The sequence below is a fragment of the Elephantulus edwardii genome, unplaced genomic scaffold (assembly GCF_000299155.1).
Source record: "Elephantulus edwardii isolate Elephantulus edwardi_28Jun2011 unplaced genomic scaffold, EleEdw1.0 scaffold00161, whole genome shotgun sequence".
Classification (NCBI taxonomy): Eukaryota; Metazoa; Chordata; class Mammalia; order Macroscelidea; family Macroscelididae; genus Elephantulus; species Elephantulus edwardii.
This window is the reverse complement of record NW_006399911.1, coordinates 3,161,986-3,177,184: the sequence shown is the minus strand read 5'-3', so window position 1 is coordinate 3,177,184 and position 15,199 is coordinate 3,161,986. Positions and strand designations below refer to the sequence as shown.

General features: G+C 43.8%; 1 protein-coding gene across 1 annotated transcript in view; it reads right to left on the bottom strand.

Annotated features, from left to right (window-relative positions):
- Positions 1-9,302, bottom strand: part of ZXDC (ZXD family zinc finger C) — a 45,285-nt gene extending 35,983 nt beyond the window's left edge. The window contains exons 1-3 of the mRNA XM_006895199.1: positions 8,360-9,302; positions 4,159-4,311; positions 3,982-4,060 (exon numbers count right to left, since the gene is read on the bottom strand). Coding sequence (XP_006895261.1) covers positions 3,982-4,060; positions 4,159-4,311; positions 8,360-9,302 — 1,175 coding nt within the window. The remainder of the gene's footprint in view (positions 1-3,981; positions 4,061-4,158; positions 4,312-8,359) is intronic.
- Between the last annotated feature and the right edge of the window lie 5,897 nt (positions 9,303-15,199).

Sequence of the window (15,199 nt, the reverse complement as noted above, 5' to 3'; positions counted from 1 at the left end):
TTCAATGCAGTATACATAATTTATCCAGTTTTTCTCAGTCTTACCCCGACTCATGCAATATTATTAAAAATGGATGACCCTGGAGGACATTATGCTGAGTGAAATTTCTCAGTCACAAAAGGACAAACACTGCATGGTGCCACTGTTGTAGAATAGGATTCTAAAGCTTCGTCTGACATACTCTGGACATGCTGCAAGAAGGGGCTAGTCCTTGGAGAGGGACGTCATATTTGGAAGAATGGAGGGACAGTGCTAGAGAGGAAGACCCTGGATGAGATGGATTGATTCAGTGACTGGGGTAATGGGGGTAGGTATGTCAGCAACAATAAGACTGGCACAGGATAGAGCAGGGTTTAGGGCTGTTGTACACAGGGTTGCTATGAGCTGCAGACGGCTCAAATACTGTCCTCCAGTGCATAAGGAAAATTCTCCAGAAAAAGACTATGAGTTGAGTCACAAAGCAAACGTCAATGGATTAAAATACAGAAATACTACAAAGCATCTTCTCAGATCAGAATATTACCCAACTAGAAATGACCAATAGGGAGGGAGATCAAGTATATGGAAAATAAGTATTACCCTACTTCATCACTGTTGGGTAACAGAATGTAAAAAATTTCTTGAAGCAAATGAGAATGAAAATACATCAAAATCCTTTGGCAGCCAATTTATAATAATAAATAAATAAAAACTGGCAAAATCAATACCTTAATCTAACATCTATAACTATTAGAAAAACAAGAATAAAAAGGACAACAGAATATCATGAAGAACTATGTTATTAGATGCTGTTGAGTCAAACACAACTCATAGCAACCCTACGATCAACATATCGATCTGTACTTTTTCTTATCCTGTGACATCCTCATCTCTTGATATACTTGAGGAACTCTGCTAATCTGAAAAACCCAGAGGAAAAGGACACATTTTTACAAACTCACTGCCAACCTAAAATAACACAGAAAGAGGAAGAAAATTTGAAAAAACATATCACAAAAGAAGAAACTTGGCAGGTCAAAACCCCCTCTCCTAACCAAAAAACATTATGGAAGCAGGAGTGGCATCCACTTCCGTAAATAGCTTGCCTCGGGAAAACACTACGAACATCGAGGAAGGATGAAAGTAACACAAATGTCCAGGGCTTTCATTCATAGGGTCGCTATGAGTCGCCTACAACTCAATGGCACTTAACAACAACAACCAATAAACAAAGTCCTAGCCCAGATAGCGTCACTAGTGAATTTTATTAAACATTCATAGGAGAGCTAATGATGATTCCATTCAAACTATTTCAGGATGCCAAAGAAAGATGGAATACTCATGAACGTATTTTATGAACTCAGTTTAACATAAACACCATAGCCAGGCAAAGATACCACTAAAGAAGAAGATTATAGGCCAGTATCCCTCATGAACATACATACAAAAATTAACAAATTCTAAAAAGAATTCATCATGACCAACCACGATTCATACCAAGTGTGTAAGGATGGGTCAACACTAACAGAAACAGTCCAATTCAACCCTATCAATAAATCAAAGGAAAAGAGTCACATGATCCTATCAGTCAATACAGAAAAGGCATTTGACAAAATTTAACATCCTTTCCTGTTTAAAATACTCAACAAGACAAAAACAGAAGAGAAATTTAACATCATTAATAGCAAATACGCAGATCCACTGTGAAGCTTGTGTACATTAATTCTGCACTCTGTTTATATACCATTTATCCACTGATGGACACTTGGGACATACTGCACAGCAACAGTAATCAAAGCAGCATGGTACCTGTATGGTAACAGAGATATAAATTAGTGAAATAGAATTAAGAATCCAGAAATAAATCCATACACTTCAGGACAGCTGATCCTGACTGTATAGAAAATCCATTGGGGGGGGGGGCGCGGAGATAGTTTAACAAATTGATACGAAATCTATACCTCTCACATTAAATACAAAAACTCACTCAAGATAGATCAAAGACCTAGTTATAAAACTTGAACCTATAAAGATCATCAAAGAAAAATCAAGGGACAAACTTAGGAGTCCTAACCTATGGCATAAATAAGACTATCATATATTATTGAAAATGCAAAATCATCAGAGATGATTAGGATCACCTAAAAATTACATTTTTATTTGGATCAAAATGTCTCCAAGAATAAAAAGAGTTATCTACAGAGTGAGACAAAAAAATTCGGCAATGACATATCTGACAAGGGACCCATCTCCAAAACTTTATAAACTTCAACACCTCAACAAGATAAAAATAAACAATTACCAAATGGGCAGAGAAAACATAAAAAGACACTTCACCAAAGACATTCAGATGTCCAACACACATGAAAAAATATTCAGAATCATTAGCAATTATTCTGCCAAATACCATCAAGTCAGAATCCATCCATAACTGACCCTCTAGTGGCTCTTCAGAGGCCGTAAATCACACGGGAGGAGACTACCTGTCTTTCTCCCATTGAGCAGCTGGTGGATTCAAGCCATATGTTTTTGGGTTGGGAATGCAACTCCAAACAACAATGAGGCATCTCATCCTAGCAACAACAGCACTATTCAGTAAGAGAGTAAACACCAAATACTGATGGGCATATGGAGAGATTGGAACTCTACACTGCCAGTGGGAGTATAAAATAATGCAAATGCTATGTGAAGCTGTTTGACACTTCATTAAAAAGCTAAAACGGAAATAAATACCATTTGACTCAACAGCCCACTAGCAGGTATGCATCCTAAAGAACTAAGGGTTATGTTATGACACCATCAAATCTAAACACATCTGGGTTCACTGCTGCATGAATTGAACAGCAAAGTTGTTATTATTTAAATAACTCAATTGTCCTTAAATGGACACATGGATAAAGAAACCATGGTACATTCACACAATAAAGTACTATACAATGCTAAAATACAAGAATTTAAGACACAGCATATAGCACAGATGAACCTAGAAGATATTATACACAGAATGAAAATAAAGCAGTAAGATAAAAGACCAGTATTATAAAAAGCAAAATAAAAGTTTACATTCAGAATCATTCTTGGATAGTTATCAGGATAGAGAAAGGAGAGAAACAGGAATAAAAATTAGTAAATAGGCTATCATCATTACTATCAAGTTGGTTTCCACTCACAACCCTTCACTGGATTTCTTGGGCTGTAAATCTTCACAGGAAGAGACTGTCCCTTTCTTCCACAGAGCACCTGGTGAATTTAAACTGCCAACCTTATGGTTAGCATGACACATTAAGTACTACCCCATTAGAGTTCCTTAAATAGGTAATAGTCACATGTTAACATGGGTGAAGGGAAAGGCAATATATAATAAAGGAATGATCAGAACACCATCACCAAAGAAAGGCAGAGAGAAGCTGAGCTACAGTCCCAGAGGCACGCAGTCTGAATCCACCAGCTGGTCTGCAGAAGGATGGACAATCTTCTCCCATGCCATTTACTGTCTCTGAAAACCCACTGCAGAGTCATCTATGGTTCAGTTCTAACTCGAGGGGACACCCCCACAACAACAACAATAACAATACAAATACAGAGAGGTATATAGGATTAATGGAAATCAAATTACAGAGAAGAAATGGGGAAAGTGGCGATTACACTGTAGCTACTGTAGTTAGTGATATGGAATGAAATGTGCATATATGCTTGAAAGAAAAATCAGTTTGCTTTGTAAAGTTTTACTCAAATTACAGTTTTAAAAAAAATCTGGTCAGTGAAAACTTTATAAACATCAAAAGGAAAATGATAATAGAAAAGGTACAATCAGAATGGAATGAGAATAATGACATATTGTGAAAAACCTAACCAATCTCCCTGAACAATCTGTGTAGAATTTGTTAAAGAACTTAATTTGCTGTGTAAACTCTCACCTTAAACATTGTATAATGCTAAAAAACTATAGATCTGTAAGTTAATGCTACTGGCAAAAATGATTCGGAACAATATAAAGATTACCTTTTATGCCTTAGGAGTTTCGACATGCTGGTGAAGGTCCAACCACAACTGTCAGAGTCACAAACAAAAGGTCTTTCACCTTAGAGAAGACAAAATGGCAAGGCCTCATTATAAATATGAGAGCTGCCACAAAGGCAAATCTTGCATCCAAATGCTGCTGCGATCTCTTTTGTTTACCTGTATGACTTCTCAGGTGAATTTTCAGTCTACAGGCTTTGTCGTATTGCTTGCTGCATCCCGGAAAGGAGCAAGAAAAGAATTCTTGTTCCCTGAAGTGGGCTCGATTATGGGAAAAGAGAGCACTCACTGTGATAAAAGTCTTCTCACAGCCTGAAAAAGAAAACACACCATCTGTCTGCTTAACGGTACAAAACTCAACACAGTGCATGCTGTTCTCATTGAGGTATGCTTCACTCAGGTGCACCTCTAAAGGTACAACAGCCAAAGCAGGAGGGGTCAATGGGCCAGCAGGCAAAATCAAGCCACCACTGGACTTCCAAATGGAGCCAATTAGCAAGACAAAGTCCTCACCCAGGGTCAACTACTTATGGGTTTTATAGCAAAGAACCTGTAGCCATCTTGTGTGTGTTCCATGAACTCAAATGTCTGCTCACAAAACAAACATGAAAACCCAGTAAAAGAAATTAAAAACAAAGGAATATAGCTTTAGTCTAAGCATGAAAGAACACAACCACTGTAATAAAAATGTTCTCATCCTGTGGGGCTGGACAGCATCCTTTACACTTAGGAATATATTCAACCTACCCTACAGCTACTGTCAGGCTATGTTCCTTGAGCCCTTCAGCTCAGGGTTCACTGCTTGGGCAAGAAACATTCACTCATGGAGCTCTGGTGGCTTAATGCTAAGGAGACATGCTCCCAACCTAACAGCAGGTGGTTCAAAGCTACCAGCTGCTCCACAGAAGAAAAATGAGCAATCTCCTCCCCTGGGATTCACTGCCTCTGAAAACCCACTGGCGAAACAGCTAGGAGTCAGTTCGGAATGAACAGTGCATAATAACAACAACAACAACAGTTTTCACTCACTTGATTTTTTTGCACCAGATTCCTATTCAGTCCCAGAGTTGAGCCACCAACCTAGTAAAGTCCACCTCAGCAATTCTCAAATGCCTCAGAGCAGTGATTCTTCTTTGACAGAAACAGTCAGGACTCAATTAGGGCGGAAATCAGGCTAAAAGATACTATGTGTTGTAGCTCTTCTCAGTCTTTAACATGCTCCCACTGTGCCTGTGAAACAACCAGAAGATACATACTATACAGCTCCTTGGGGGCTCGTTCAGCTTGAAACTATGAGTCACTCCCTGGGAAAAGATGAGGCTGTCTGCTCTGATAAAGATGTACAACCTTGAAACTCTAAGGCAATGGTTTAGTTTGTATTTTACAACACATACATTAGGAGATAATGAGATTGGTACAGGACAGAACAGAGTTTAGGGCTGCTGTACATAGCGTCACTAGTCGCAAGCGACTCAACGGCACATAACAACATTAGGAGAGCAGTGTGTGACTATAATACAGTTAGCTATTTGTAGCACTGGGGGATGCTCAGTTAACAACTCAACTCACCACCATGCATCAAGTTCAAACAGACTCTTTGGGTTCTGAGGCTGTAGATGATCCCATCTTTCCGTAAAGGAGCAGCTGACATGCTGAACTGCCAGAGTCATGGTCTTTGGGTTAGCAGCAGGTATCCTCACTTTTCTTTTAATAAAAAGGGCATGGGAGGCCCACCACATTCTTCTACTCGATCCTTCCAATTTCAATCCCACTCCCTCTTACCCTTAGGGCCAAATCTTACTCCCATTCCTCTTACCCTTGGGGCCAAATTTTACTCCCACTCCTCACCAAAATTAAGTCTAAACCAAGTCTATTTTGTCTTCAACCTTTGAGCCCAGCCCACAATCTTCTCTTCCTCTACTGGAAGGGTACAGTCCCTCTAGGACCACTAAGCCTGCCTCCTCTAGGCTTCATCCCCACAGCTACAACAAAAACATAAGGAAGGTCAGAACTTTCTTTGTTCAGCCTCTCAGTTCCTGTACCTAAAAAACAAGGCTTGTTTTAAAACTTTAAAGTTCAAAAGACATAAAAGTATGTATCAAAGATATACATGAATTCTCTGTACTTCCGTCAAAATTTCTATGTAGACATAAAAGTGCTCTATAAAACAGTCCACTGAAAGAAAAAGGGATAAAATACTGCACAGTGCCACACTGTGAGTACTCCGTTAGGGCTTGAAAGCCCTAGACTTAGCCAGTTACCTCTGTCCTGGCACAATGTGCACTTAGGAAATATTTCACTTTTGTACAAGAAGGAAAAAGCTTGGCTTATAACTGTGCAACTGGCTATACAGAAGTTAACAATTCCAGTTGAGGATAGCCACATATGAACCTTAGAAGCAAGAATAGTGAAACTTCACCTCATATATTTTGGGTATATTATCAGGAGGGGCCAGTTCCTGGACAAGGACATCCTACTTGGAAAAGTAGTGAGACATGGGTCTAGGGCTCACCTTGAGACTTCATCCTTCAGACCCTCCCATAATTGTCTTAAACTTTCTTTCTTATGCATTAACATATGGTGAGTGCTGATGCTCCTTTGTGACAAGACATTGTTCTACATAGATGAAATTCTGAGATGTGAGATCACTTCGAAGAAATTCCTGGAGGATGTAAAAAACACCTTTCCTAACCAAGAGCTGGCCTTCTGAAGCAAAAAGGGGACCAATGAGAAGACTTTGCTACATAGTCTATGCTCACCATCCCATCCCACCGTAACTGTTACCTCTTGACTCAAAAGTCTCCTAGATTTCTTAAAACAGTGTTTCTCAAACTTTGTTATTATTACTGACCCCTTGAAGAATAACTTTACATCTTTTTTCCCCAACTCTATCAATGAAATTTTAATGACGTTTGTATTTGATTATGTACTGTTATGCAAATTTACATTAACGTATAAAAGGAGTAAGAATAGGAAAAAAAAGTCTCCTTGAAGAGCCAGCTGCACACGCACAAAACTGTCATAACCTTTCCTCTACAGGCCATGTCCCCACAATTCTCCACTTCCCCTTACAAATAAATAAAACTCCTCACCTAAACCTTAAACCTAAGCATGAATAATTATTTTATCACGGGCTGGCATCAATTTGTCCCTCTGTGTCTTACTTTGTAAACTCCCTTTAAACTTCTTTCCCTACTTACACAAAAAAAGTCTGGACTCCTGTTTCACTACTCTGAAAACAATCCAAATATAAAGAGTACATCAGGAACATTTTTAGTGGTCACATTTAAGGGGTACTCCAGTGGTTTTCCCACATTTGGAAATGAGTGAATGCATCCTGGATAATCACAGGAGTGTGTAACGGATAAGCACAGTGAAATTTTATCACATACTTTGGGGTATGCTGTCAGGTGGGACCAGTCCTTGGAAAAGGACATCACTCTTGGAAAGGTGGAGAGTCAGCAAAGGAGGGGAAGCCCCTCAAAAAGATGGATTGTCAGCGACTATAATGGTGGTCTTGAGTACACCGGAGATGATGAAGAAGATACGATGATGCACAGGGCACGGCAGGATTCAGATCCCTCATTTATAGAACCACTAGTATATAGTAGTAGTTGACTCAATGGCACTTAACAACCCCCACCAGTGGCTTAATGGAAAGAAGCTGTGTTGCCAATCCAAAGGCATTCGGTTCTAATTCACTGGCCACTCTGCAGGACAAAAACAATCTTCTCCCGTGCCATGGGCTGCTTCTGATAACCAGCTGTAGGAGAGCTATGATTTGACTAGACTGCACATAATCACCGAGAATACTAGAGGGTCAGTGCAAGAAAAGAAAATCCTCAAAGTGATGGCCTGACACAGTAACCATAACAATGGACTTGAGCACAGCAGAGATAACTAGAATGGCACAGACAGGATTGGGCAAGATTTCAATCTGTTGTACAGAGGGTCACTAGGGAGCGCTGGTGGCCTAGTGGTTAGGAATTGCACTGTCAACCCAATGACAGCAGAGGTTCAAATCCACGGGGAAAAAACTGGGCAATCAACCATCGGCGATTTACTGCTTCGGAAAGCCCAGTTATGGGTCCGTTCCGACTTAATGGTACACCCCACCACGGCAACTGAGCTGGGACAAATTTGACAGCCCCTAACAACCTCGGTCAAACGCGCACATACGATTTCAAATGCAACCAGATGGGGAGGAAAAAAGGGCAAAACAAAACTATAAGCAACAGCGAGGGGCGGGGGGACTAGCTCCCTCTGAGCACACAGGGATCTAGTAGGTTTGACAGGTAGCGGCGGCCGAGACCCCCGAGCACTGGGAGTCCGTCCCCGCCAGCATCCCATGCGCGATTACCGGGAAAATCACACTTGTAAGGCCGCTCCGGCTCGAAGTGGCTGCGCTGGTGGGAACTGAGTTTGGCGTGCGTGGGGAAGCGCTCTGAGCACACCTCGCACTTGAACAAGTTCTCTTGCTCGTGACCTTTCATGTGCGCCTTGAGATTGTAGATGGTGGTGAATTTCTTGCCGCAGGCACCCACGGGGCAGCTGAACGGGCGCAGCTTGTCGTGCGACTGCAGGTGCCGCTTGAGCTTGTAGGAGGTGGTGAAGGCCCAGCCGCAGCCGTCCAGCGGGCACTTGAAGGGTCGCCGGCCCTGGCTGTCCCCGTGCGTCAGCAGGTGGACCTTGAGCTGGTGCTTCCTGGCAAAGGCCTGCGCGCACTGCGGCTCCGGGCAGGGGTACCCCTGCGCGCCCGCGCTCCCGCGGCGGCCCTCCGCAGCGCTCGTGGGGTCCTGGCCCGATGCCGGGGCCTGGGTGCCGCCCTCGGGCGGCGTCGGCGGGTTACTGGGAGGCGACGGCGAAGCCAGCGTGAAGACGCCGTTGTCGAGGCGCACCAGCAGGTCCTGACCGGAGACGGCGAGCGCGCCCGCCAGGGCGGCGGCAGGGCTGGGGGCGGAGGCCCGGCCGCTGGGGCCCTGGTCCGGGGGAACTGCGGGACGTGCGCCGCGCCCGGCCTGCGCAGGATCGGAGCCCTCGGGGGCGCCGCGCGCCACCTCCAGCAGCACCACGAAGGAGCCGTCGCTGGCTGCGTCCCCCGGGGGCGGCGGGCTCAGCTCCGGGCCAGCCGGGGCCTGCTCGCGCTGAGGATCGGGGCCGCCATCTTCGGGACCGCACAGCAGCAGCAGACGGCGGCGCCCAGGCCCCGGGCTGAGCCGGCGGAACCAGCCGGGGGCGGAGCCAGGGCCGCCGGGTAGGCCTCCACGCGCGGCCCCGGCCGCTGGAAGCCCCTGGGTGTCCATCCCTAGGACCCCCTAGCAGCGTCCGACACTGGAGTCGTGGCGGAAGCTCAGCGCTGCTCCGCCCAGGACGTGCGCGAGAAACAGCGCGGTAAGCGACAAACTCCGGTGCGGAGACCGAGCTGGATTGAGGCTGAACGCATGCGCGGGAGCCCAAGTGAGTTCCGGCCGTTCAAGGCCGGCTGGGTCCCGCCTTCTCTTTGCTTCCCTACATTGCAAAAATAAAAATCCGCAACTGAGCTTTGCTGGCCTAGTGGCAAGAAGCCACCAGCTTCTCCGCGCAAGAAGTATGGGCAATCTCCTCCCATGTGATTAACTACCCTCTAAAAACCCACTGGAGGGTCAGCTATGGGTCGGTTCCGACCGGTGGTACACAACAACAAACAACACATTGAACATACCAGGGACTGTCGGAGAGAACAATCAAGTCTGTCCGGAGAGGGTAAAATCAGCTTGCTCCTTGAAGGCAAGGATTTTGAAACTCGTCTCACATATTTTGGGCGTGTTGCCGGGAGGGACCAGTCCTTAGAGAAAGATACCTTGCTTCAAAGGGTAGATGGAAAGGAAGATGCTGGATGAGATGAGTTGCCATCGTGACTGTGGCAGTGGGGTCAGGTGTGTCAGAGATGGTCGTGCTGGCCGAGGAGAGGGCAAGGTTCAGAAGCATTGCTCATAAGGTCCCAATGGATTGTAGTCAACACTCTGACACACAACAACAACATCCGGACTGTTGTAGCTATTGGGTTCCACTGAGTGGCCTCTGGTCCATGGCAACCCTGTGTTCAACAGAACGAAACTGACTCACATCCTCTGCTGTGCTGAGGCCCATTTTTTCTGTTATAGTGTCAGTCCATCTCAATTAAATAGTTACATTCACATAAATTTAAGAGATCAGGGAACTAAGTCACTGAGAACTGGAGTAACCGATCCAAGGTTACACACTCAGGAAATAGTAAGAGTTGTTACTGTTAAGTACGGATGAGTCATAACAGGTGCATAACTGACCTTCCAGACGGCTTTCAGAAGTAGTAAATCGCAAGGGAGGAGACTGCCCGTCCTTCTCCAGGAAAGCAGCTGGTAGATTCAAACTCCCATGTCTTAGGGATTGCACGCAGCTTCTTAAAGCTTCTTAAGAGTTAGGGTTAGAATTTGGCTTGTGACCACCATGTCCAGAGAAAACACCAAATGCAAATTGTTACACCTCACCTCCAGCCACTCAAGGTCTTCTTGGCCTGATCCTTGCCTACATTACCTACTAATTTCCCTCTACACTTCACACAACCTCACACTGCAACAAGCTGAATTCTTTCTTTTTACTTGAATTTCACCCTACTTCTGCCTCTTCTCACTCTCGGAGATTGAAGCTGGATCCCCTCCACCTCTCTTCATCATTACTAGCTCTTGTTCCAACAAATGTGATTCCAAAACTAATCCTCAGCCTCCATGTCATGCCTCCTCCACCCAATCTGTTCTTTGTAGAGTAGGATTGTGATAAAATAACAATACAAATATAATTATGCCTTCCTCCCCCTTAAGACGTATCTGTTATTGTTGTTATGTGCCCTCAAGTTGCCTGCAACTCATAGCAACCCTATGTGCAATAGTCCTAAACCCTGCTCTATCCTGTGCCAATCTTACTGTTTCTGACACACCTACCCCTAATACCCCAGCCACTGAATCTATCCATCTCATCCAGGGTCTTCCTGTCTTGCCCTGTTCCTCCACCTTCCCAAGCATGACGTCCCTCTACAGAGACTGGTCCCTCCTAGCAACATGTTCAAAGTATGTCAGACAAAGCTTCTGAATCCTTGCCTCCAAGGAGCAGACTGGTATCACCCTCTCTAGGAAGAGCCTGTTCTCCTAGCAGTCCATGGTATATTCAATACTCTTCTCCAGCGCCACAGCTCAAAGGCATCAATTCTTCTTCTACCATCCCTAGTCATTGTTCAGTTTTCCAATGCATAGCAAGTGATTGCAAAGACTATGACCCAGATCAGGCGCACCTTAGCCTCCAGACTGACATTGTTGCTCTTCAGTACTTTGGAGAGGTGTCACAAATGTTTAAGCATTACTGGCCTCCTAGTGAGGAGGTGCATTGTCAACCTTAAGGCAGGCACCCAGTTCAAATCTACCAGCAGCTTCACAGGAGAAAGATAAGCATTCTCTTCCCATGTGATTTACTGCTTCTGAAATTCCACTGGAGGGTCAGCTGTGAGTCTGTTCTGACTCGATGGCACATAATAACATTACCCAAATGGTTGTCATTTCAATTGAGCCTGTAGAAGGTGATGAAGGTCCAGCCACAGGCATTCAGCAGGTACATGAAGGGCATTCTTCTCTTTTAAGAACTTTGTATGATATTGTATGAGGTCTTAAAAGCAGACACCCATTGTGTATGTATATAGAGCAGTTTAAAATAGAGCCTTACCTCCATTTTGAAGTTTTCATATGAGTCTAGAATCTTAAATCTTGACAGTAGTTCCCTTAACTGCTGACCTGACAATATGCCCCTAAAAGAAACTTTATTGGTCTAGCAAGTACAGGATATCACAATCTATTCCCCAAAAAAATGTTTCCACTACTGCCATGCAGATGTAACTTATAATAGTTGAATCAATCACAGTATTATCAATAAATCTTTGCTAGTGAACACTTCCTACCCCTCACCCCCCCTACCCCAAGCACCTACCCCCACTCTACCCCAATCCCCTCCATGTGTGTGTCTCCAGTAGTTAGAATCCATCAATGATTCCTCAGGAGAAAGATCCTCCCGTGAAATTTATAGTCTCAGAAACCCTGGGGTCTGACTCCACAGCAATGAGAATGAATTGTTACTAGGTGCTGTCTAGTCGAGTATGACTCATAGCAACCCTATAAACAACAGATTTGAACCCTGTCCTATTCTGTGCCATCCTCACACTTCCTGACACACAAGATCCCATTGCAGCAGTCACTGTTTCAATCCATCTGGGTGAAGGTCTTCCTCTCCTTAGTCAAACCTCTATTTTTCCAAGCATCAAGTCCCTGTCGAAGGAATAACTCCTTCTACAATAGTATGTGAGGGGAAGCCTCATCATTCTTGCCTCCAAAGAGCACTCCAGCTGCACCCTAAGATTTCTTTGTTCTTTTGGCAGTCCATGGGATATTCAGTGTTCTTCTCCAACACATCTCCAAGGCATCAATTCTTCTTCTGTAATCCTTACCCATTGTCCAGCTCTCAAAAGCATAGCAAGTAAACAGAAAGACACACCTCAGCCCTCAACTGACATCATTGCTCCTCAATAATTTGAAGAGGTCCCTAACTGCAGGCTTTCCCAGTGCAATACATCTCCTGATTTCCTAGCTACTGGTACCAAGCGTGTTAATTATAGATCCAAGTAAGATGAAGTTGTTGATAGTTTCAATCTTTTTTCCATCCATCATGATGTTGCCTATTGGCCCAGTGGTAAGAATCTTTGTTTTCTTGGCACTGAGATGCAATTCAGATTGAAGACCACATTCCTTGACCTTCTGCAACAAGTGCTTCAAGTCCTCCTTGCTTTCAGCAGGCAAGGTTGTATTAACTGCATACTGCATGTTATTGATGGGTCTCCCTCTGATCCTGATACCACATTTCTCCTTATAAATCCAGTATATCAAATAATTTGCTCAGGATACAGATTTGATCAGTATGGATAAAGAATACAACCCTAATGCACATCTTTCTTAATTTTAAACCTTGTAGTGTTCCTTTGCTCTGTTCACACAACAGCTGCCTAGTCTAGGTATAGGTTTCACATGAGCACAATTAAGTGCTCATTCCCATTATCCTCATTGTTAGCCATACTTGTTATGATCCACACAGTCAAATGCCTTTGCATAGTCAATAAAGCACAAATAGACATTTTTCTGGTATTCTTTACTTTCAGCCAGGATCCATCTGATATCAGCAATGATATCCCTGGTGCCATGTCCTCTTCTAAATCCTGTTTGAACGTCTGGCAGTTCTAGGTACTATTCTAGCCATTTTGAATGATCGTCAGCAATATTTTGCTTGCATGTGATATTAATGATATTGTTCAATAGTTTCCACATTCTGTTAGATCACCTCTCTTTGAAACGGTAACAAATATTAATATCTTCCAATCTGGTGGCCAGACAGCTGTCATCCAAATTTCCTGGCATAGACTGGTGAGTGCATCCAAGGCTGCATCTGTTTACTGAAACAAGTCATTGGTACCCTATTGATTCCTAGGGCTTTATTTTTTGTCAATGCTTTCAATGCAGCTTCCACTTCCTCCTTCATTACCATTGTCTCTTACTCATAGGGTACTTCCTAAAATTTTTCAGTGTCAGTTCTTTTTGGTACAGTGAATCTGTATATTCCCTCCATCCTCTTTTGAGACTTTCTTGGCCATTCAATATATTGCCCATAACATCTTTCAATATTGCGACTGAAGGTTTAAAATTGTTTTTTCAGTTCTCTCAGCTTGAGAAATGCGGAGCAAATTCTTCCCTTTTTATCTTTCAACTAGATTGTGCTCTCTGCACATTCTCTTATAACGAGAGGAGCCCCAAAATAGGCATGATCGAGAAATTAATTTTTATAGCAGTTACCTATACTGCCATTGTCTTGTCCTGTGACCATCCTGTAATAAACTGAATGGCACATACCTTTAATCAAGCCTGTGATCCTATTTATGGAGCTCTGTGCCTTAGTCTGCAGTGAGTCACCGACAACCCAAAGCTGTGCCTCTCCAGCCTTTCCAACCCACCAGGCCCTCTTGGGAGAAAGACGGGCAATCTCCTGTCTGTAATTTACAGCCTTGCAAACCTGGTGGAGGATCATTATGAGTCAGAACCAACTTGATGACAGTGAGTTTTAATTTTTTTAATTATGTGTTTTCCATCTGTCCCTGCTAAACCCTAGCTTTTAGGAAACCTATATTTAACTTCCTTGTCTTTCACACAATTATTATTTTGTAACTTTCAGTTCCTGCTCCAGCTATTAAAAAATGCCTTCTTCCTCATTTTCCAACAGTGGCCGTTTTCACACAGTGAATCTGAATGTCTTCCCAGCCTGGACTATTACCAGCCCTTAATAACCAATTTTGCTTTTATACTGAGCAGACTTCATGATGGTTTTCTTTGACAGGATCATGTTGTCGACCAAAGGAAAAGACAGAAACAGGGACACACAGGAATGGGGGTCAGGCCAGAAAGCGTGAAGGCAAGGGGCTAACAGCTGGGAGAATTGCAGCCCCTTTGCTATGCCTTTCTGGGTTTACATTGAGAATCATCAGGAAGGTAAACAAAGGAAAACAACAAGGGAGTGTTGCTGTTGTTGTTGTTGTTATGTGCCGTCGAGTTGCTTGCGACTCATATAGACCCTATCTAAACTTGGCTCTCTCCTGTGCCAATCGCACTGTCTCCGATACACCCATACCGATTATCCCAGTCACTGAATCAATCTACCTCATAGAGGGCCAACCCTCCAGAGCTGTCCATCCACACTACCAAGCATGATGTCCCTCTCCAAGGACCAGTCCCTCCTTACAACATGTCCAAAGTATGCTGTATGGAGCCTCAGAATCCTTGACTCCAAGGAGCCGCCCGGTTTAACCCTCTCCAGGATGAATCTGTTTGTTTTCCTAGCAGTCCATGGTACCCTCAATACTCTCCAGCACCACAGCTCAACGGCATCAATTCTCCTTCTTCCTCCCTAGTCATTGTCCAACTCTCTGATGCCTAACAGTGATAGCAAAGACCATGGCCTGTATCAGATGCACCTTAGTCTCCAGAGAGACACCATTGCTCTTCAGAACTTTGGAAAGGTCCGTAACAGCAGACTTTCCCATGGCAATACGTCTTTTAATTTCCTGGCTACTGGTGCCAAGAGTATTGACTGTGGAGCCAAGCAA